This window comes from Mustela erminea, chromosome 10 (assembly GCF_009829155.1).
Source record: "Mustela erminea isolate mMusErm1 chromosome 10, mMusErm1.Pri, whole genome shotgun sequence".
NCBI classification, from domain to species: domain Eukaryota; kingdom Metazoa; phylum Chordata; class Mammalia; order Carnivora; family Mustelidae; genus Mustela; species Mustela erminea.
Window position 1 is genome coordinate 72,792,404 of NC_045623.1, and position 23,843 is coordinate 72,816,246.

Consider the following 23,843-nt stretch of genomic DNA (forward strand, 5'->3'; position numbering starts at 1 on the left):
CACAATGATATAATTTTTCTTTAAGATTTTATTTATTTGTCAGAGAGAGAGAGAGTGTGCGCGCTTACAAGTAGGGGGAGCGGCAGGCAGAAGGAGAAGCAGACTCCCTGCTGTGCATTGAACCGGATGAGGGACTTGATCCCAGGACACTGAGATATGATCTTAGCCAAAGGCTAAGCCACCCACCTGAGCCACCCAAGCATCCCCACAATCGTATAATTTATAGGGAAATAGAAAATCACAGTTTAAAAATGGAGGCTCTTCTACTCCTAAGTATATACCCAAGAGAAATGAAAAAATATGCTCACATAAAAACTTGTACATTAATGTTCATAGCAACATTATCTATGATAGCCAAAAGTGAAAACAGTCCAATGTCCATCAGCTCATGAATGGGTAGATACAATGTGACATATCTGTACAGTGGGTTATTATTCAATCATAAAGTGCTGATAGGTACAACAAGGATGAACTTTGAAAATGTTATGCTGAGTCAAAGAAGCAAGATACAAGGCCACATACTGTGTGGTTTCATTTATGTAAAGTGTCCAGAATAGGCAAATCTGTAGAGACAGCAGATTAGTGGTTGCCAGAGGCTGGGTGTGGGCAATGGAAAGTGACCACTAGTGGGTACAGGTTTTTTCAGGGGATTAATGAAAATGTTCTAGAATTAGATGGCTGTGGTGGTTGCAAACTTTGTGGTGAATTTGCTAAAAACCACTGACTTGTATACTATAAAGGGATGAATTTAATGGTTTGTGAGTTATATTTCTGTTTTAAAAGCACGGGAAACTTGGTGTTTGAACCTCAGCTTTGCTACTGGTTAGTAGTAGCAAATAATGTTGATTTATCAACTTTTCTTATCTGTAAAGTGTGTTTAATAGTAGTACACTTCTGGGGTGCCTGAGTGGCTCAGTGGGTTAAGTCTCTGCCTTCAGCTTGGGTCATGATCTCAGGGTCCTGGGATCAAGTCCCGCATCGGGCTCTCTGCTCAGCGGGGAATCTGCTTCCCTCTCTCTGTGCCTGCCTCTCTGCTTACTTGTGATCTCTGTCTGTCAAATACATAAATAAAAAAATAATAGTACATTCCTAATGGGTTGGATTATAATAATCATACATAGAAGCTCTCACCATAGTGTCTTATAAAACAGGAGGCATTCAGTAATTGTTTGCTACTGTTATTAATAATTCCAGTTTTAGCATGGCCAAACATGGACTATTCTGATTACCTTTTATAAGAAGAACCTTGTGCAAAAATGTTCACTATCTGGTAAGGAGTTAGATTATAGCTCTTACCTTGATTTTGATTTGTAAGTGGAAGAGGAATGAAATACTGATTTGAAGTGTTAACATTCAGGCTTTTTTACACAAGTGTCAATTTATAAATGCCAGTTTAAATGCCTTTATGTTTTTACTTTTAAAATTACACTTAGCTATGGGACACCTGGCTGGCTCAGTCAGTAGACCACGCAACTCTTGATCTCAGGGTTCTAAAAGCCCCACATAAGGCATAGAGTTTACTTTTTTTTTCCTTAAAGATTATTTACTTGACAGAGAGAGACACAACAAGAGAGGGAACACAAGCATGGGGAGTGGGAAAGGGAGAAGCAGGCTTCCAGCTGAGAAGGGATCCCTGTACGGGGCTCGATCCCAGGACCCTGGGATCATGACCTGAGCGAAGGCAGATGCTTAACGACTGAGTCACCCAGGTGCCCCTAGAGTTTACTTTAAAAAAAATAAAATAAAATTTGCACTTAGCCTACTTAAGTGCTTCTTAATAATGAAAGATAGTGATTTCTGCATTGAATAAGTTTTATGGTATGATCTAACTGAATTGTGAGAGAATAGAGTTAAAAGTATGATTGGGGCACTTTGTAATTCATTTTTAAACTCCACCGCCAATTTGGTTGATTACTTCACTGCCAGTTTAAAATATGTTTTTAACTGATACAGATTCAGCGTTTGTTGGAAGCACAGTCTCTACAGCCCTGTTCCCCTAAGACAACCTCTGCTGAAGACACGGTGCAAGCTGCAAGACAGATGGAGCTGGTTTCCATGGAAGCACAGTCTTCCCCTGGCTTGCACATGAGAAAAAGTGTAAGCATTGCTGTGAGCACAGGTAATTTCCTTCTTTTTTAATTTGTAAGGAATTAAAAAAAATTCTTTTCATATCACTTTTAAATTTTTTGCTTTGAAATTGGTGCATGGTACAAACAGAACCAAAACCAAGGTGGAGAGAGTATCACTTATTTAAGTCTTTGTGTAATTTTACTCTTTATGAAAGAACTATATCAGAAAACAAATGGGAGACCACATGACATGATACTTTGTTTTTGCTTCTTTTCTAGACTGGACCCAGTTCTTTTTTTTTAAAGAGTTTATTTATTTATTTGACAGACACAGTGAGAGAGGGAACACAAGCAGGGGTAGTGGGAGAGGGAGAAGCAGGTTCCTGCTGAGCAGGGAGCCCGACTCAGGGCTCAATCCCAAAACCCTGGTATCATAACCTGAGCCAGAGGCAGATGCTTAATGACTGAGCCACCCAAGTGTCCCTGGACACAGTTCTTATAAGAATAGTCATCTGTGGTTTGAGGGATCAGGGAAGGTTTGTTTTATCTATGCAGTGGTATTGATTCTGGGCCTTGAAGGATGTGTAGGGTTTTAGGAGGTAGAATGGAGAGATGGCAGGATAGGATGGGTAGGGAAACAGTAGGGGCACAGGGAGAAAACACAGAGCTCTGAATTGTCTAGTAACAAAGGAGAGCCTTTATTACATCTTTCAAAAAGGAATGTCTGCTTTATTCGGTAAGCAACATTAAAAGGCCTTTAAAAAATCAATTAATAATGTAATGGCCTATATTTGTTCACATGTTTGATCACCACCAGACCATGAGATCTTCAGGAATGTCCCCAAGATCTAGCAAGATGCCTAGTACATAGGGTGATGGTGGTAAGAATGAAGAGAAAGAGTTGTGTAGGGTGTTGGTAAGATTTGGTTAACTAATTGGATGTGGCAGTTGGAATAGGTAGGATTCTGAAGTTACTTGTTTAGATCCTGGAACAGAAAAAAGGACATTAGTGAAAAAAATCAGTGAAATCCAAATAAAGTCTGGAGATTTAGTTAATTGTAATGCACCAATATTAGTTTCTTGATTTTGAAAAATGTTCCATGTAATGTAAGATATTAATGTCAGGTGAAACTGGTGAGGAGTATATAGGAACTCTTTCTTATCTTCTCTATAAATCTAGAATTATTCTAACATTAAAAGTTTATTAAAAATGAAAATAAAAGTTATCCAGGATTTTCAGCTTAGAGGACCTAGGGAAGGAAAGTTAGAGAAGAAGCAAAAGAGAGAGGATGAGTTCCGTCTAAATATCTATTGCATTTGAGCTTCTTTGGGAAATGAAGATGGTGAAACCCAAACATTTGAGGAGTGGAGATGGGATGATGACCTAAGACTTGTAGAAGTAACAGATGAAGATTTGAACCTAGAGAATAAATATTTGAGAGGGAGAAAAGGAAAGAAGGCAGATTTCTATATTCTATCTCTGAACCCATTTGTTAACTGCCCATGTAGAGGGGAGCAAGGAAGGAGAGAAGGAAGAACCCCTTGTACATTTATAAGTCAGATATTACGAGTATTAGTCAAGATTCTTTGGCTGCAAGTAATGTAAACCACTTTGAAATAATTTAAGTAAGGAAGGGGAATTTACTGGAAGGATATGAAGTTGTTTCATGAGAACCAAGGCCAAGAGTGGGGCTGACTTCAGGAAAAAACTAGAACTAAAGACTAGAATACCATTAGGGCTATCCAACTATATGGCTGTTTTACTCAGTTTTTCTACTCAGTTTTTGTAGCTCACCCAAAGCTCCAAAGTGTATGTGTCACACAGTTTTAGCCATGTAAACAAAGCAAGTTACTCTCCTTCCGTCTTGTTTCAAATTGCAGAGAACCTGAAGGGTCTTGTTTGGATTAGGGTTTAATCCCTGGTTCAGTGGTGACGGGGTTGAGAAGCATGTAAAGGGACATATCTGCTGGAGTCTCACCTTTGTTAATTGCGGGGGTGACAGTCTCCAGGGGAAGTTTGTGTATGTTGTAGAGGGGTGGCAGACAAGGAGCTGTGGGTATTATGAGCTAACCAAACATACCAAAAAAGTGCAGTTTCCTCCTATAAACTGTGCTTTTATTATATTATAGTTGCTTCTCATCTGTATCTGTTCCTAGACTACAAGCTTTTAGGATGTTGAACATTGCCTTATTCCACAATTGTATGTCATTAGCTAACATGATGCCTTAATCATAATGTGTGCTGAATAAAAGATAATTGAATAAAGTCATTTACATGTTTAAGCTGATATTCTGAAATTATTTTGAAACCTCATAGATTCATATTCAGTTATTCAACTTGGATGACCTGGGGTAGTTATTACTTATATGCAGAAAAAAGCATTATTAATAACTGTTAGAACTAAATGGCTTTTAAAACACGTTTATTCTACAATGTTACTTAATTTCCTGAGGGTATGTATTGGTAAATATTCCAGAAGAGTAGCAGCACTTACATAACTTTGTCATAATTGTCCTTTCTTTTTCTTTCTTTCTTTTTTTTTTTTTTTTTTAAGATTTTAAAAATTTATTTGAGAGAGCACATGTGCATGTGAGTTTTGGGGGTGCGGTGGAGGGAGAGGGAGAGAGAGTCTCAAGCAGGCTTTTCACTGAGTACTGTCAGTCATGGGGCTCCATCTCATGACCTGAGCCAAAACCAAGAGTTGGATGCTTAATCGACTGTGCCAACCAGAGCACCCAACATTTGATTTTTAAGTAATTGCTGATATTACATATGTCCGATATGTCCCTGAATATTCTCATAAATATTGTATTTAAAGATAGAAATCAGAGAGCCTAGGGACTCATTATCTTTTATGTTTTCCCTTGTTTTTCAGAAGAGCAATTTTCTGTACACACATAAACCTAAATCGTATTCAGAACCTTTATATGTGAAACACATCATTTGAGAGCCATACCTCTTGAAGAGACAGAGCCCAGAATGTCCCCTATTCCATTTGTCCCAAGTTGTTTTTTGTTTTTTTGTTGTTTATTCTTTTTCAAGTAGGCTCCGCGCCCAGTGTAGAGCGCGATATCCTTGAGCTCCTGACCCTGATATCATGATCTGAGCTGAAACCAAGAGTCAGACAGTTAGCCAGCTGAGCCACTGAGGCTCCACCTTGTACACCAGTCCTCTGGCTTTTCACCTTACCTCTTTATGGCATTTCTGAGAAGAGATAATCTGCAAACATTTCTAGGTAATTGTGTTAATATAGTTAGTCTTACTTAGAGGTTTGTCGGAGGATTATTTTTATAGTAGGATATTTGTTTCAGTATGTGCTTAATCATTAAACTTCCAGGTGCCAGCTTGTTTTGGAATGCAGCAGGCGATGGTCAAGAGCCTGAATCTCAGCTGAGGCAAGATGATACCAAGATTTCCAGTGAGGACATGAATTTTTCTGTTGATATTAATAATGAAGTTACAAGTCCACCAGGTAGCGCGTCTTCATTGAAAGCAGTTGATATTCCCAGCTTTGAAGAAAGCAACATTGCTGTGGAAGAATTTAATCAACCACTTTCTGTATCCAAGTAAGGTGTCTTTGATTCCGCATTCATCCTCCTTTTTTTCTTTTTAGGTTCTAATATTCTTTTGGTGTTTTAACTCAGAAACTGTTTGTTTTGTAAATGGTATTTTCAGTAGTGTCTTTCCTGATATAGTTTTTACATAACTGACAATTGTGGTACTCCTAGAACTGTTCCCAAATGTCAGTCATTGGTTTGTTACAGTCTAGCTGAATCAGAGCATCTGAAGAAAATTTCGGATATACATATGCTTACCTGACTGTAGAGATTCTGAAACTAGGCCCTAGATGGAGATGGGGCCCTGAATTTTGTAAATTTTTAAAGATTCTCCAAATTGCAATTATACATATATAAGAATTTATTTCTGAGATTTACTTCAAAGTAACCCGGTGAGAAAAAAAATAGCTGGTGGGAGATGAAATGACTAGAGGTGTAATTGGAGTAAGACTGATTATAAGTAGGTAATTTTTATTTTAAAGATTTCCTCATTTATTTTAAAGCAAGAATGCGTGTGAGGAGGGTGGGGTCGGGGGAGGCTTGGGGCAGAGAGAGAGAGAGAAAGAGAACCCCAAGTTGATTCCATGCTGAGTGCAGAGTCCTACATGGGGCTCGATTCCAGGACGCTGAGATCATGACCTGAGCCAAAGTCAAGAATCGGCTGCTCAACTGACTGAGCTACCCAGATACCCAATTTAAAAATTAGGTAATTTTTAAAACTGTGTATAATGGTTTGTTACACTGTTTTTGCCTGTGTTTGAAATTTTTCCTGAAGATTATTTATTTATTTATATTTTTTTATTTTTTAAGGTTTTTTTTTTTTTTTTAAGATTTTATTTATTTATTTGACAGAGATCACAAGTAGGCAGAGAGGCAGAGAAAGAGGAGGAAGCAGGCTCCCTGCTGAGCAGAGGGCCTGATGCTCGATCCCAGGACCCCCGGGATCATGACCTGAGCCGAAGGCAGAGGCTTTAACCCACTGAGCCACCCAGGTGCCCCAAGGTTTTTTTTTTTATTAAACAAGGATTTCAAAGTAATTTAGATCTTCAAGAAATAAGGAAAGAAATTCAAATATCTTTGAGCTTCTAATAAAAGCTGCCACAGAACTAGGCCCTAGAGATTGAGTAGTAGGTTAGAAAAAGCTGCTAACTTCATGAAATTTCCATGACTTGTTCCCATGACAAATAATAGCCATATAAATAACAATTAATTTAATTTTATGTAATGACAGCTGCTCTGAAGAAAATAAACCAGGGTGATCAAATGGAGTCTAACCAGTTGGTGGCATGGGAGTGAAGCATATATTAAGTAGAGGATGGTAAAGGAAGCCTTCCCTGAGCTGGTAACATTTGAGCAGTGACTAGAATGATGAGAAGGAGGCAGTTCTGAGAAAATCTGAAGAGTGTTCCTGGTAGAAGAAATGGCATGTATAGACCCTAAGTTGTGCAGAAGTGTGACAGTTCAGGAAACAATTAGGAAAGCCATTGTGGCTAGAAACAGTGACAGAGAGGGAGGCGGGGGTTGGGGGAGTGCGGGTTGGAGAGAGAGAAAGTGCTCAAGAGAGCATGCTTATAGGAGATGGGGTCAGGGATATAGGCAGAAGCCAAATTATGTGGGAGCTTTGTAGGATGTAGAAAGGAGCTTTGAATTTATTCTATGCTCATTAAATCTAGGGAGGATTTTAGACAAAAGAGTGGTGTGATCTGATTTTTCATTTTTTAAATAGCTGTTCTGTGGCAAATGAACGGAAGGAGTTTAGAGTGGAAGTAGGGAAACTGGTTAGTATAGGAAAAGCCAACCCAAGTGAGATGAAGGAGCTTGGACTTGTAGAAGTGCTAAAAGGTATCAGGTGCAGAATAAATAGAATAAATTTGAAGGTAGAGGAATGATGTAGTGTAAAACACCATAGGTAACAGTTAAAAGACGTGAATTTGGTGGTGGGGTGGCATGGGCCAGACAACTGATTTTTTTTTTTTTTTTTATAAAACTTGTGATAATATTTGACTCTTTTTTTTTGCCTGATACTTTATAGGTGCATTTTATTTTTATTTATTTTTTTAATGTAAAGTTTAGGTAGTTAACATTCAATGCAATATTGATTTCTGGAGAAGAATTCAGTGATTCATTGCTTATATACAACATCCAGTGCTCATCACAGCAAGTGTCCTCCTTAATACGCATCACCCATCTAGCCCATCCCCCACCTACACACCTCCATCAGCCCTCACTTTATTCTCTGTTGTTAAGAGTCTCTTAGGGCTCATTTCCCTCTCTCCTTTTTTCTTTTCATCCTTCCCATATATTCATCTGCTTTCTTTCTTTCTTCCTTTCTTTCTTTCTTTTTTTAAGATTTTATTTATTTGACAGAGACACAGCGAGAGAGGGAACAGAAGCAAGAGTAAGTGGGAGAGGGAGAAGCAGGCTTCCTGCTGAGCAGGGAGCGCAATGCGGGGCTCGATCCTAGGACCCTGGGATCATAACCCAAGCTGAAGGCAGCCGCTTAAAGACTGAGCCACGCAGGTGCCCCTCATCTGTTTTCTTTCTTAAATCCCACATATGAGTAAGATCATATAGTATTTGTCTTTCTCTGGCTGAATTATTTCACGTACCATAATACACTCTAGATCCATCTATGTCACTGCAAATGGCAAGATTTCATTCTTTCTGATGGCTGAATAGTGTGTGTGTGTGTGTGTGTGTGTGTGTACCACATTTTTATCCATTCATCAGTCAATCTCTATAGTTTGGCTGTTGTTGATAATGCTGCCGTAAACATTGGGGTGCATATACCCCTTCAGATCTGTATTTTTTTATCCTTTGGGTGAATACCTGGTAATGTTATTTCTTGATCATAGGGTAGTTCTATTTTTTTTTTAAAAGATTTTATTTGTTTATTTGACAGACAGAGATCACAGGTAGGCAGAGGGTCAGGCAGAGTGAGAGCGGGAAGCAGGTTCCACAGGATTCTGAGATTATGACCTGAGCCAAAAGCAGAGAGGCTTAACCCACTGAGCCACCCAGGCGCCCCAGGGTAGTTCTGTTTTTAACATTTTGAAGAGCCTTCATACTGTTCTCCAGAGGGGTGGCACCAGTTTGCATTCCCACCAACAGTGCAAGAGGGTTCCCCTTTCTCCACATCCTTGCCAACACCTATTATTTCTTGTGTTATTAATTTTAGCCATTCTGACAGGTGTGAGGTGGTATCCTGGTTTTGATTTGTCTTTCCCCGATGATGGGAATTATTATCGAGCATCCTTTCATGTGTTTTAGCCATCTGGATGTCTTTTTTGGAAAAGTGTCTGTTCATATCTTCTGTCCATTTCTTAACTTGGTTATTTTGTTTTTTGGGTGTTGAGTTTGATAAATTCTTTGTATATTTTGGATGCTAACCTTTATCTGATATGTCATCTGCAAATATCTTCTCCCATTCCATAGGCTGCCTTTTAGTTTCGTTGATTGTTTCCTTTGCTGTGCAGAAGCTATTTATCTTGATGAACTCTGAATGGTTCATTTTTGCTTTTATTTCCTTGCCTGTGGTGATGTGTCTAGGAAGAAGTTGCTATGGCCGAGGTCAAAAAAGTTTTTGCCTGTGTTCTCCTCTAGGATTTTGATCGCTTCCTGTCTTAGATTTAGGTCTTTCATTCATCTTGAATTTCTTTTTGTGTCTGGTGTAAGAAAGTGGTCCAATTTCATTCTTCTGCATGTTGCCATCCAGTTTTCCCAATACCATTTGTTGAAGAGACTGTCTTTTCCATCTATGATAGTCTTTCCTGCTTTCTCAAAGATTAGTTTACTATATAGTTGTGGGTCCATTTCTGGGCTCTCTATTCTGTTCCATTGATATATGTGTCTGTTTTTGTGCCAGTACTATGCTGTCTTGATGACTGCTGCTAGCTTGAAATCCAAAATCACGATGCCTCCAGTTTTGTTTTTCTTTTTCAGAATTTCTTTGGCTATTCAGGATCTGTTGTAGTTCCATACAGATTTTAGGGTTATTTGGTCTAGCTCTGTGAGAATTACTGGTGGTATTTTGACAGGGATCGCATTAAATGTGTAGATTGCTCTGAGTAGTATGGACATTTTAACAATGTTTGTTCTCCCAATCCATGAGCATGAACTACTTTTCTATTTCTTTGTGCCTCTAATATTTGTCATTTTTAATTATTCTGTTTACCATAGTGATTAAAACAATAAACATGTTCCTTCAGAAAACTAGAAACATTTATCCCCTTTGCTCAGTATAGTATATGTTTTAATCATATAATTCTCATAGTATGTACCACAATGTATTAAAAAAGTTATGTAAATATGTCTCCCCCATTAAATTGGATTCCTTTAGGACAGGGATCTTATTCGTTTCTGTATCTTTAGAACGCGACCCAGTGTAGGGTCCCATGTTACCTATTTCATATGAGTTCAATGCAAGGAAGAGCAATTTAAGGTGAGCCCCAGGATAAGTCCACATTTTATTTGGAATAATTTTAGAAATTGAGAAAGAGTGCCTGGCTGGCTCGGTCAGAAGAAGATGTTACTGTTGATCTTGGAGTTGTGAATTTGAGCCCCACACTGAGTGTAGAGATTACTTAAATAAATTTTTAAAAATGTAAAAAATAGTAGAGAACAAAGAGGAACTAACTATGGTTATTCTTATTTATCCTTCTTGACTTCTGTAAACTGTAGACTTCTTTCTAGAATTATGGGGGTTTCCCCCTGAAATAGTTTCTAAGTGAGAACTTAAACATCTCCAGTCCATTGTGGTTTTTAATTGAGAAACCTGAGTTAATTGGTAGAATGTAGTTGATTGCTTTTTCGGGGCACCTAGCTCTATTGATCCCAACACATAACTAGTTGTAAATCTGATCTTCATCATAATGTACTGATTTGGACTAAATACCGTCTTCATTGTTGTCTACAGTGTTTTTAGTGCTTCTATAGGATTCTTCCCAAATATGTGATTTTTAAAAATTAATATATAATGTATTATTTGCCCAGGGGTACAGGTCTGTGAATTATTAGGTTACACATTTCACAGCACTCACCATAGCACATACACTCCCCAATGTCCGGCAAGCTAGGCACCTGCGCATCTGACAATGTGATCTGACTCATGCTGTGCCTCCCACTGCTGAGTGTTTATACATGGCACCTAGCCACCTGGGTTCCCTGTCTCCCTTGGATAGTCTTCCTGAATCTTCTTTCTGATGTTAAAGCAGTCTATGAGGAATAAATTCATTTGCCTCAAAGCATAATTGGTAACTGAAAGCTTTTTCCCAGTGAAGAGCAGTGGTATGTGGTATTTATAGAGACTTGAATTTGAAAAAAATCCTATTTTTCTTTGGAAGTCATACTTTGGACCTACCTACTAATAATTGTCATATTAGAATCATCTTTTAAAATTTTATTTTAGGGTGCCTGGCCGGCTCATTTAGTATAGCATGTGACTCTTGATCTTTTGTAAGTTGTAAGTTCAAGCCCCACATTGGATGTAGAGATTACTTAAGAATAAGATCTTTAGGGTACCTGGGTGGCTCAGTAGGTTAAGCCTCTGCCTTCAGCTCAGGTCATGATCTCAGGGTCCTGAGATCGAGCCCTGCATCAGGCTCTCTGCTCAGCAGGGAGCCTGCTTCCCCCTCATTCTCTGCCTGCTGCTCTGCCTACTTGTGATCTCTCTGTCAAATAAATAAATAAAATCTTTAAAAAATAAAAACAATTTAAAAAAATCTTTTAAAAAGATATAAATAAAATGAGATTTTGTTTTAACCTTGAATGTTTTGAGGTTAAAATCTTTAATGTTTTGGTTCTTTTATTTTTCTTTTGTTTTGCTTACTAGGTTAAGCACCAAAACAGATATTTTAAAATTCTTGAAAATGTAGTATAGCTGAAGGATTATGATTAAAATGATGAGTTCTGGTGCCAGATTGCCTGGATTTGAATCACAGCACTGTGACCATAGGCAAGTTTCATAATTTATGGATGACTTGGTTTTCTCATGTATAAATGGAGACAATAAAAGCACCTATCTCAGGATTATTGTAAGGGTTAAATAAGTTAATATATGTAAAGCACTTAGTACATAATTACTTTCACCTTTTAGCTAAAGATGAAGGAGTAAGGCAAACTCAGTAACTGACCCGCACTCCTTAAAAACAAAGTGCTTTGCAAATGTTTGGTTGATAAAAATCCTGCTCAGTACAAGTAATTTCCCAAAAAGCCATAAAATCTCTATTAAAACCTAGATTTCTTCTCCATTTGAGAGTTTTGGTGTTTTCATTAAAGTGAAATTAGTTAACATGGTTGAAGATAAAGGTTCAGTTTGATGTTTGGAGAACAAGGGGAAAGAGATGGGGAACAAGGGGAAAGCAACAAGAGATGAAGAGAACTAACAATAATTATGATTCACCCAGAACTGACAGTAATTATGATTCACCCATACGTGTGTCTGGTACTATGCTAGGCATTTTGTATCTCCTTTAATTCTATCACATTTTTTTCAACCCAGGGAAGTGGATATCATTTTTCCCTTTTCATGGCTGAGGAAATTAAGGCCCAAAGAGATTACAAAATTTGGCCAAAACATGATGAGCACAAAGATAACTGTATTATAAATGAGAATATATGTGACATAAGAGAAAATACTTGGGATGCCTGGGTGGTTCAGTTACAGGTCTGCTTCAGCTCAGGTCATGATCTCAGGGTCCTGGGATCAGGTCTTGTATCGGCTCACTTTCGGTGGGGAGCCTGCTTCTCCCTCTCACTCTGCTTTTCCCCCTGCTTGTGCTCTGTCTCCCTGTCAAATAAATAAATAAAATCTTAAAAAAGAAGTTTTAATCTTGGTTATACCTGAAACTGATTAACATTGTAGGTCAACTATATTATATATATATATATATATATATATATATATATATATATATATATATATATAAAGATTTAATTCTTGGTATTTAATTAAGTATACCAAATTTGGATACTAGAGGAAATTATACAATATAATTTCACTGAAGTTCTTTCGAGTTTAGGATAAATTCACTGGGGTCCTTACTGGTTTAAGTGCAGTTTCATTTTAAGGAAGGGATGAACTGGGTGTCTTGGAGAGCTCCTTTCTGATTTTAAGAACAGTATGTCTTTATGTCTGAGATATTAAATGGTGATTATAATCATCTCTATTTATAAATTTATTGTTTGTTAAAATATTTGTGCGTTATATTTTTGTTGTTTTTCCTTCTTCAGGATCTCAGGCCTTTTTTTTTTTTTTTTTTAAGATTTTATGTATTTATTAGAGAGAGCACAGATGGGGCAGAGAGAGAAGCAGGCTCCCCACCGAGCCCGGAATCTGATGTGGGGCTCAGTCCCAGGATCCTGGGATCACAGCCTGAGCTGAAGGCAGATGCTTAACCAACTGAGCTATCTAGGCACTCCAATCTCAAACTTCTTAATCACATTTTATTTGAGAAAAAGAAACTAAATGTAGAATTATATCTTGCTTTAAGCATTTTTATTTTGAAATTTTAGGTTTACAGAGAGGTTAGGAAAATAGTAGAGCTCACCCAGGTTTCCCTAATGTTAACACCTTATATAACCATAGTAAAATGATCTAACCCAGGAAATGAACATTGTTACATTAGTATACTAAACTGCAAATTCTGGTTGTACCAGTTTCCCCAATAATGTACTCTTTTGTTCCAGGAACCAATATAGGATTTCACGTTGGTTTATTAGTTTTGTCTTATTAGTCCAAATCCATGACAGATCCTCATTATTTTCTTGTCTTTCATGACTTTTACACTTTTGATGAGTCAGTTATTTTGTAGAATATCTCTTAATTTTGGTTTGTCTGCTACTTTCTCATGATTAAATTGAAGTTTTGCGTTTTGGCAAGATTACCACAAAGAGGTGTTACTGCCCTGCCCTATCAGTGGCTTACATGATGTCACATTATTAACTTTGAACACTCAGTTAACGTGACATCTGCTAGTTTTTGTCACTATAAAGTTAAAAATTTTCCCTTTGTAGCTGAATAAATGCCTTGAGGCAGATACTTGAGACTCTATAAATATTCTTTTTGAACTTTCTCCCTTTGACTTAAGCATCCATCTATAGATATACCTGTCATGGTTATTACCATAGTTTGACTACTGATGATTTTGTGTTTTCCTTATTCCTTCCACATTTGTAAGTCAGATTTTTTCTGTAAGGGAAAGCTGTTTTCCTTCTCTGCTTATGTATTCATTTATTTATGTCTGTGTAGACTCCCAGACGTTTCTTTTATTCTATGAATTATAGTTCAAACTATTATTTATTTTATTTGCTTAAATTGTTTCAATTTTTTGTCTTTGGGAGCTCTTTTAGATTGGCTTCTGTTTCTTTTAGAAAAGCCCTCATCCTTTTTCAAGCACGTTCTTGGTTTTTGGCACCACAAGATGTTCCAGGCTCATCTTGTATTTTCCAATCCTGGAATCAACTGCAGAAACCCGGAGCAATGGTATCAGAGAATGTATTTGGAAACCAAGATCTGAGCCGTAGGTGTAGCATTGCTACTTCGTATCTGTTCTCCTAGGTCCTCTTAGGATACTCGGCACACACCCTTATTTATGTCTACACTTCTCTGTCTATATTTCAAAATCCTTGACCTCATACCAATCCGATTCCAATCCAACACCTCCCTTTTTCTTATTTATACCTTCTTTCCCCAACAGGGAGAAACCTGGCTTTCATGTACACTGTAGTTAATTATTTGTTCTAGTGTACACATCGAGTAATTTCAGAATTGCTTAGAATTCTAAAATGGATTTACCTAGAGTATGTGCGTTTGTTTACAGTTCTTTTTATCTTTAGCCTTACAGAATCCAATGAAAATACCTTTTTCCATGGTTATTTAGGTAGGTTATTTTCTTTCATGTTGCCTTGTGTGGTTATATTATTTGTTTGTAATACCATTAGGTTGATTTGTTACTATTTGTATTCCACTTGAGGGTTGCTTCAAATTCTGGTTGACTTTATTTGTTCTTTAGGTATCTGAAACATGACTGTGGCTTTAACAGACCTAATTAGATAGAAAAGGTATATACTCAAAGAAGAGTTACTCCATTCTCATTCCTACCACCCTGTTCCCAAATCCCCTCTTTTCCTATCCCTTTTGCCACCCATCTCCTTTAGATAACCAGTGTCTTTAGTTACTGGATTGCCTTTCTTGTATTTCTTTTACACAGATGAGTAAACATGTCTCTATTTTCTTATGACATTTCTTTCTTATATGAAGTGTAGAAAGGTAGCATGCTATAGGTATTTTTTTGAACATTTCTCTTTTCCCTTAACAATATGTACTGGAAATACTCCAGATCAGTGCTAGAGATCTTTCCTTATATAGCTATATAGTATTCCACTATGTGGATGTGCCATAGTTTAGCAAATGCTCTCCTACTTATGAGTATTTAGACTGTTCCCAGGGGGCACCTGGGTGGCTCAGTCGGTTAAGCATCTGCCTTCAGCTCAGGTCATGATCCCAGGATCCTGGGATTGAGTTTCTCCTTCCCCCTTTTCCTCTCCCGTTTGCTTGTGCTTGTTCCCTCTGTGTCTCTTGATAAATAAAATCTTAAAAATTAAAAAATGGGCTTTCTTTTTAGTATTTGTCAACTACAAGCATTGCTATAGTGATTACCTGGTAGCATGTGTATTTTTGAATTGTTTTTTTTTTTTAAGATTTTATTTATTTATTTGAGAGAGAGAGAAAGAGTGAGAGAGAGCATGAGATGGGAGAAGGTCAGAGGGAGAAGCAGACTCCCCATAGAGCTGGGAGCCCAATGTGGGACTCGATCCCGGTACTTCAGGATCATGACCTGAGCTGAAGGCAGTCGCTCAACCAACTGAGCCACCCAGGCGCCCTTGAATTGTTTTAGAAGTGGGATTTTTACATCCAAAGTTAAGTGCATATGTAATTTTGTTAATTATTACCAAGTTTTCTTACAGAAGATTGCAGTTTTTGGTCTCAGCAGCAGTGAATGAAATTACCTGTTTTCCCACAGCTGTGCCAACAAAATATGAGGCCATATTTTAAAAATTTTTTACTAGTTTAATAGGTTATAAATGGTATTGGTAGTGTTTTAATTTTCATTTTAAAAATTATGCATAAGTTGGATTATTTCTTCATGTTGCGAGTTATTTCCCTATTTTTATGAATTGTCAGTTTATGTCTCTCACCATTTTTCTACCAGTTTTAGGTCCTTTGCCCTCCAATTTTTAAGTGTTCTTCTATATTAGAGATGTTAGGTGTTTGTAGTGTATGTTCTAGTTTGTCAGTTGTCTTTTGACTTTGATGTTTTTTGCCACATAAAAATTTTTTACTTTATGTGGTCAGAGTTATTGATTTTTTTCCCTTATAATTATATCTTAACTGGTATTTTACAAACACTTATTTCAGCTAATATTTACTGATCTTATAATATACCAATGAATACTGGATACTTCATATGAAGTTAAAATTAAGCAGTATGGGGGACACGTGGGTGGTTCAAGTTGTCTAAGCGTCCAACTCCTGATTTCAGCTCAGATCTTGATCTCAGGGTTGTGAGATAGAGTGCCACATCAGGTTCCACACTGGGCGTGGAGCCTGCATAAGATCCTCTCCCTGCCCCTGACCTCCTCTCTAAAAAAAATACTAAGCAATATGGAAAAATTGGAAATAAACTGAGTTTTAAAAAAGAGATGTACTGTTAGAAAAATTATACTTGTAAAATGAAATACTATGTAATAGTTAAAACTTGTTTTAAGAATATTTAGTGAAATGAAAAGATAATTATGATAAAATATTGGTTTTAAAAAGCAGCCTCCAAAACTACCTTTGGTATGGTATAGCTTTTCAGAGAAAATAACTACCTATTAAAAAAAAAAGGGTATAGGGCGCCTGGGTGGCTCAGTGGGTTAAGCCGCTGCCTTCGGCTCAGGTCGTGATCTCGGGGTCCTGGGATCGAGTCCCACATCGGGCTCTCTGCTCAGTGGGGAGCCTGCTTCCTCCTCTCTCTGTCTGCCTCTCTGCCTACTTGTGATCTTTCTCTCTGTCAAATAAATAAATAAATAAAATCTTTAAAAAAAAAAAATAAAAAATTTTAAAAAAAGGGTATAGATGAAAATATTCTAAAATGTTAATAGTGGTTTTCTCTAGGTATTAAACTATGTACGAGGGGTTCCTGGGTGGCTCAGTCGGGTAAGCGTCTGCTTTCAGCTCAGGTCATGATCTCAGGGTCCTGGGATCGAGTGCCATATTGGGCTCCCTGCTCAGTGGGAAGTCTGCTTCTTTCTCTCGCTCCCTCCTAACCCTGTTCTTGCTATCTCTTTCTTTCTCAAATAAATAAATAAAATCTTTTAAAAAAACAAACTATTTTTTTCATGTTTAGTATAACTTTGAGCGGTTAGCTAACCTCTCTGTGCCTCATGACCTCATCTGTAAAATAGGCACAATATGTAGTATCTTACATGTCTTTTTGGTAAGGATTTTGTAAGAGGATGCACTTAAAACAATGCCTAGCCTGTAATAAGCTTTCTGCTAGCTAATATTTATTATTACCTTTCTCTACAATAGCCACATTATTGTTCTTGTAAGAAACGTCTTTTAATATTGCTTTTCATAGTAAATTTAGAAATATGTATTTATATGCTAAGTTTAAAAGTAATAAATGCTTATTGTATTAAATTTGAAAAATAAATAAAAGCATAAAGAAGGAAAGAAATATTACCAAATATATAATGTGATTATAAATGGCAGCTTATGAACTCTTATTTGCCAGGAATCTTTTTTTTAAGATTTTATTTATCCACTTGGCAGAGAGCAAGCACGAGAATACAAGCAAGGGGAGCAACAGGCAGAAGGGAAAGGGAGAGGCAGGCTCCTTAGCAGGGAGCCTGATGCCAGGCTCGATCCCAGGATGCTGGGATCATGACCTGAGCTAAATGCGAAAGCTTAACCAACTGAGCCAATCCAGCACCCCTTGCCAGGGATCTTAACTATATTTTAAAACTTAAAGTAAACAAAAAATATATTTAAAAATTTTGATACTTGCATCAAGTTCAGGAGAAATCAACGGGTTGTTTGCCAGCTCTCCAAAAAAAATTTGTCTGACTATAAATAACATGACTTGAAAAGGTGTTATGATCTGGTTTATGTGCAGCCTATCAAGATGAGAGCTGAAAATACAAACCAGAATGCTGTTGAATCTTATCCCTTTATTTCAAAGTTACTGTACTTCGAATAAATGTATCTTGAAAGTATCTTGATAACTAACACATTATTTATATCCTTCCAAGCAGCTCCTCTCCAGGTGTGAGAAAAGAACCTGATGTGCCTGTGTTCTTTCCGAATTCCATGCTGGCAGAAAATGTAAGCATGTGCTTAAAGAGTGGACCAACAGAGGGTGCCAGTAACCACTCTGTAACATCAGGGGAACCAAAAATTGAGCAAGTAATGCAACCCTTGCCTCATCAACCTACAGATAATCAGAAAATATACCAGGATTTATTGGTAAGAAACAGTAATACATTTCATCTTTTCTGAGATGATTACTTTTGGGTAGACTAGTTAAGCCTCTCCTTTCTTTAAACTGATTGGGACCTTGATATAAAAAGATTTTCTCTAAATTAATGACACATAATTTTCTTTTAGCTCTTCGTGATTATGGTAACCTAAATTCAGTAAATTTGTATAAGCATCCCAGTCATCGGGGGTTAGATAGCCTGGGGAAATCATAAAACAAAACAACAACAACAAAAACAGAGTAAAGTTAGTACTAGAAAAAATAAGGAAAAATTTGCAGGAAGTTTGAAAGTTGGAAAGTAGGAGAATATCTATGGTAATATTGCATTCAGGTAAAGAGATTCTTATTGAATACTTAGTCTAAGAAAGTGAACTAAGTAAAAAGTAAAGTAAGTGAACTAAGTAAAAAGGAGTGTCTGGGGGGCTCAGTCCGTTAAGTCCAACTTGGTTTCAGCTCCATTCATGATCTCATGGGTCATGAGATTGAGCCCTGCAGTAGGCTCTGCACTCAGTTAGGAGTCTGCTTGAGGATTCACTCCCTTTGCCTCCCTCCCAACACCCCCTTTTCTTTCTCTTTCTCAAGTAAAATCTTATTTTTTAAAAAAGTGAATAATATAAAGATAAGTATGATAGTCTCTGCTCTTGAGAAGCAAGGGGAAATAACACATGGATACCAGTAGCAAACAATTATAGGACAGGCTGAGAAGTGCTGTAAACAAGGCAACGTGGAATAAAAAGGATAATTCTGGTTGGAGGAAATGGTCATCTAGTCATCTTGGAAAAATTAGAATGTAAACTAAGACTTGAAGCTTAAATGACCCTGGCTGTCACTTCCATCCGAAGTGTAGACTAAGGAACATTCGATTTCTCCATACTTCGTAGGGCTCTAGGTATTCATCAGTGAACACATACTTGCTGTTTGCCTGCTGGGTCTTTTACTGGCGCTAGCAGCTGTGTGCTCAGGGAATGAAATGCGCTCTAATATCAGGAAGGCAGAGGTAGTATCATAGGTCATTCACATTCTGAGGGAGAAAAGAGAGAAACCAAATTCTGAAAGGAATCTGAAGATCTAATATATAACTCTGAAACATTACCATTTTTCAAATGAAAGCGTGATTTAAAACTTTTGTTTATAGTTCCTATAAACCCTTGAAAACACTTGAACTATTATTCAAATGCCTCTAAAGCTGTTAGCTTTAAAATGAACAAGTTCTGAGCATTCTAAACTTCCTCTAGGGTCTGATAAAATCATTCATTGAGATGGGCTTCCTTTATAAAAACCCCAAAATATAAAAAATTTCCAAATGTACTTTGTAGAATTTGGCTAGTCATTATTTTGCTTTTCCCTGGCCTTACTTATGCTGCTACTTACAGTTTTGTTTCCTAAGATTGCTAATAGTGGTTTTTCAAATACATCTTTTTTCTTTTCATCAGAGTCAAGTGAACCACCTACTGAATAACTCCTCCAAAGAGACTGAGCAGCCATCGACCAAAGCAGTAATTATCAGCCATGAGTGCACCAGAACACAAAATGTTTACCATACAAAGAAAAAAAAACGTGATTCAGGTCTGGTAGACAAAGATTGTGTTCTTAATGCAACCCTTAAACAACTAAGAAGCCTTGGGGTAAAAATTGATTCTCCCACTAAAGTGAATAAAAATGCACATAAAGTGGATCACGCCAGGTAACTTTCAAATTTGTTTTACTTCTTTATTTATTTTCATAATTTTATTTAAATTGTAGTTAATAAGCATACAATGCTGCAATATAGGTTTCTGGAGTAGAATTCAGTGATTATCACTTATAAATGATACTTAGTGCTTGTCATAACAAATGTGCTCCTGAATACCCTCACCCACCTCCCTCCATTAACCCTGTTTCCTATCTATCTTTAAGAATCTCTTATGGTTTATTTTCCTCTTTTTTTCTTTTTCCTTCTGTGTTCGTTTATTTATTTCTTAAATTCCACGTATGAGTGAAATCATATGGTATTTATCTTTCTCTCACTTATTTCACTTAGCATACATTTTAGCTCCATCCACATCATTGCAAATGGCAAGATTTCATCCTTTTTGATGGCTGAGTAATGTTCCATTTTATATATATATCACATCATCTTTATGCATTTATCTGTCAGTGGACCTTTTGATTCTCCATAGTTTGGCTATTGCTGATAATGCTGCTATAAGCATCAGGATGCATGTACCCCTTCGAATTTGTATTTTTGTATCTGTATTTTTGTATCTGTTACGTAAATACCTTGTAAAGCAATTACTGGATCATAGAGTAGTTTTATTTTATTTATTTATTTATTTTAAGATTTTATTTATCCATTTGACAGACAGAGAGAGAGGAGGAAGCAGGCTCCCTGCTGATCAGAGAGCCCGATGTGGGACTTGATTCCAGGGCCCTGAGATCATGACTTGAGCTGAAGGCAGAGGCTTTAACCTACTGAGCCATCCAGGCGCCCCGAGTAGTTTTATTTTTAACATTTGGAAAAACCTCCATACTGTTCTCCAGAGGGACTGCACCAGTGGCCACACCATTTTGCTTTCCCACCAACAGTACATCTTTTGTTTCTTGTGTTGTTAATTTTAGCCATTCTGACAGGTGTGAGGTGGTATCTCATCCTGGTCTTGATTTGTCTTTCCCCGATAATGTGTATTATTATTGAGCATCCTTTCATATGTCTTTAGCCATCTGGATGTCTTTTTTGGGAAAGTGTCTATTATGTCTTCTGCCCATTTCTTAACTTGGTTATTTTGTTTTTTGGATGTTGAGTTTGATAAATTCTTTGTAGATTTTGGTTGCTAACCTTTATCAGATATGTCATCTGCAAATATCTTCTCCCATCCATAGGCTGCCTTTTAGTTTCGTTGATTGTTTCCTTTGCTGTGCAGAAGCTTTTATCTTGATGAGGTCCCAATAGTTCGTTTTTGCTTTTGTTTCCTTGCCTATGGTGATGTGTCTAGGAAGAAGTTGCTATGGCCGAGGTCAAAGAGGTTTCTGCTTGTGTTCTTCTCTAGGATTTTGATGGCTTCCTGTCTCACCTTTAGGTCTTTCGTCCATCTTGAATTTCTTTTTGTATCTGGTGTAAGAAAGTAGTCCGATTTCATTCTTCTGCATGTTGCCATCCAGTTTTCCCAACACCATTTGTTGAAGAGACTGTCTTTTCCATCTATGAATGGTCTTTCCTGCTTTATTGAGGATTAGTTGCATCATATAGTTGTGTAAAACTCGTTTTAAAAGATGAAAAAATTGGGGCACCTGAGTGGCTCAGTTGGTTAAGCAACTGCCTTCAGCTCAGGTCATGATCCTGGAGTTCCAGGATCGAGTCCCGCATCAGGCTCCCTGCTGTGAGGGAAGTCTGCTTCTCCCTCTGACCTCCCCCTCTCTCATGCTCTGTCTCTCTCATTCTCTCTCTCAAATGATAAATCAATTAAATCTTTTTTTTTTCAAGATTTTTATTTATTTATTTGACAGAGAGAGATTACAAGTAGGCAGAGAGGCAGGCAGAGAGAGAGAGAGGAGGAAGCAGGCTCCCTGCTGAGCAGAGAGCCCGATGCGGGACTCGATCCCAGGACCCTGAGATCATGACCTGAGCCGAAGGCAGCGGCTTAACCCACTGAGCCACCCAGGCGCCCAAATCAATTAAATCTTAAAAAAAAAAAAAAAAAAGATGAAAAAATTGTAGGGGGCGCCTGGGTAACTCAGTCTGTTTAGTGTCTGTCTTCAGCTCAGGTCATGATCTCAGGGTCCTGGGATTGAGCCCTGCATTGGGCTTCTTGCTCAGGGAGCCCTCTTCTCCCTCTGCCTGTTGCTCCCCATGCTTGTGCATGCCCTCTCTTTCACTCCGGCAAATAAATACATTTTTTAAAAAACATGAAAAATATTTAGATGTATTATAGCAATATCATGAGAAAAGGTATAAGCTTTCCACTCGATTCAGTTACTTCATAATTTATTCAGGGCCTAGTAGGTGTGTGATAACAAAGAGACCATCTCTACCCTATAGTAGGAGAGTGGGTTTTACATACATAAGAGATACTGTCGGATGTCTCCTAGGTAAAGATGCCAATAAAATGCTCTGGGACTCTTGAAAAAAGAAATGAATCTTACTCATTTCTTGTGTTTGGAAGGTCTTCCTGGAGGTGATAGGGTCTTTGTCAGCTATTGGATATTCAGTTACACAGTTGTGCCATCTAAAAGGCAAAAACCATTCCTTTCCTTAGGAATGTGTTTTGAACAGTATAGTCATACAAAGCTTACTCATTGCTTACCAGTTACAGTTGACCATGTTCTTCTGTTCAGATTCCTCTTTATCAAAGATGACTTAGCACATATTGGTTTTTCAAATCTGAAAGTTATATAACTAAGATTAGCATGTTTTCTGTTAATTACTTTTATTGTTTTCTAGTTGCAAAAGTAATATGGTTTCATGATTTAAGAAAGTATTAAATAGCACACAAGAATATCAGGTAAAATGTAAAAGCTCCCACTCCCCAAATTCCTCAATCTGAACCACCTGCCAAGGTTACTTAACTGTTTTTTTTTGTATTCTGTAGAAATGTTCCATGCATGTTCAAGTGTATATGGATGTGAAGAATATTGCAATTTTGTTTTGTTTTGTTTACTTAACATTATGTCTTAGATACTTTTCTTTATAGGTATATGCAGTTCTTTTGCATGCATTTAAACAGCTGCATGATATTCTCTTGTATCCATGTACGATAAGATAATGAACCTGTCCTCTGTTAATGGACTTTTAGGCTGCATCTCTTATTTCTTATCTCAAACAATGCTAAGTAAGCATCATGCTATAGGAGCTTGTACAAGTATATTTGTTGGATAAACTCTTAGAAGTAGGCAGGATCAAAGGATATGTGCATTTAAAGTTTTAATAGTTGCTGCCATTGCTCACCAAAATAGTCGTACCAATTTACATTCCTACCAACAGTGTAATAGAGTAAGGCTAGCATTTTTAAAGGTTTTAGCTCAATACTGTGAGATAGAGGCCACATAATGTATGTTAGAATATACAAATCACCCTGCTATCTGCGTGGAACACTGTATTTTGATGCGGTACTGGGGGCTGGGGGGGTTAAATAATTATTTCTTCAGATTGGTTACCTAGTTTTAATGTCTTTATAGTGACACATTGGAAATCATAAATTTCCAGCATATAATGAACCTGATTGGTATTTTAGATGCTTTAGAATGAAATGGGAAGTAAAGTCTTTTTGATTTATCAATGGGGGTAGTCATTGTTTTAATCAGGTTTATTCTGTTCTCCATTTAAATAATAAACTACATTATAAATTTATACTATGAAAAGTATACATGCTCAGAGTTGCTGTTTTAGAAAATGAAGAAAATGTCATCTGAACTTATAATAACATCTGAAAAAAATTAGCTTTTTAAGAAACATTTGCAGTTTACTATATATACATAAAAATTTTTAAGTATTTTAATATTGTGGCCTATACCCATTTTTAAAATTTGATTATGTGAGTTGAAAAACCCATGGATATATTTTCATAGATGGAATTTTAACTTCATATAAGATAATTTTCTCAAGGAGGTGAAAGCCAATATGAAGAAAATTGTTTTCAGTTCAAAGCAATATGTTAAATTAAGTATTTCCATAGAGGAGTAGGCTGGCAAAAACCTAACAGTAACATAGCTATATCTT

The 23,843-nt window shown here is 37.1% G+C and overlaps 1 protein-coding gene across 4 annotated transcripts in view; it reads left to right on the forward strand.

The window, feature by feature from the left end:
• STIL (STIL centriolar assembly protein) overlaps positions 1 to 23,843 on the forward strand; it is a 75,152-nt gene that overhangs the window by 37,750 nt on the left and 13,559 nt on the right. For all 4 annotated transcript variants that reach the window (XM_032302336.1, XM_032302335.1, XM_032302338.1 and 1 more), the window contains exons 13-16: positions 1,954 to 2,119; positions 5,408 to 5,636; positions 17,928 to 18,138; positions 19,585 to 19,835. In XM_032302336.1, coding sequence (XP_032158227.1) covers positions 1,954 to 2,119; positions 5,408 to 5,636; positions 17,928 to 18,138; positions 19,585 to 19,835 — 857 coding nt within the window. The remainder of the gene's footprint in view (positions 1 to 1,953; positions 2,120 to 5,407; positions 5,637 to 17,927; positions 18,139 to 19,584; positions 19,836 to 23,843) is intronic.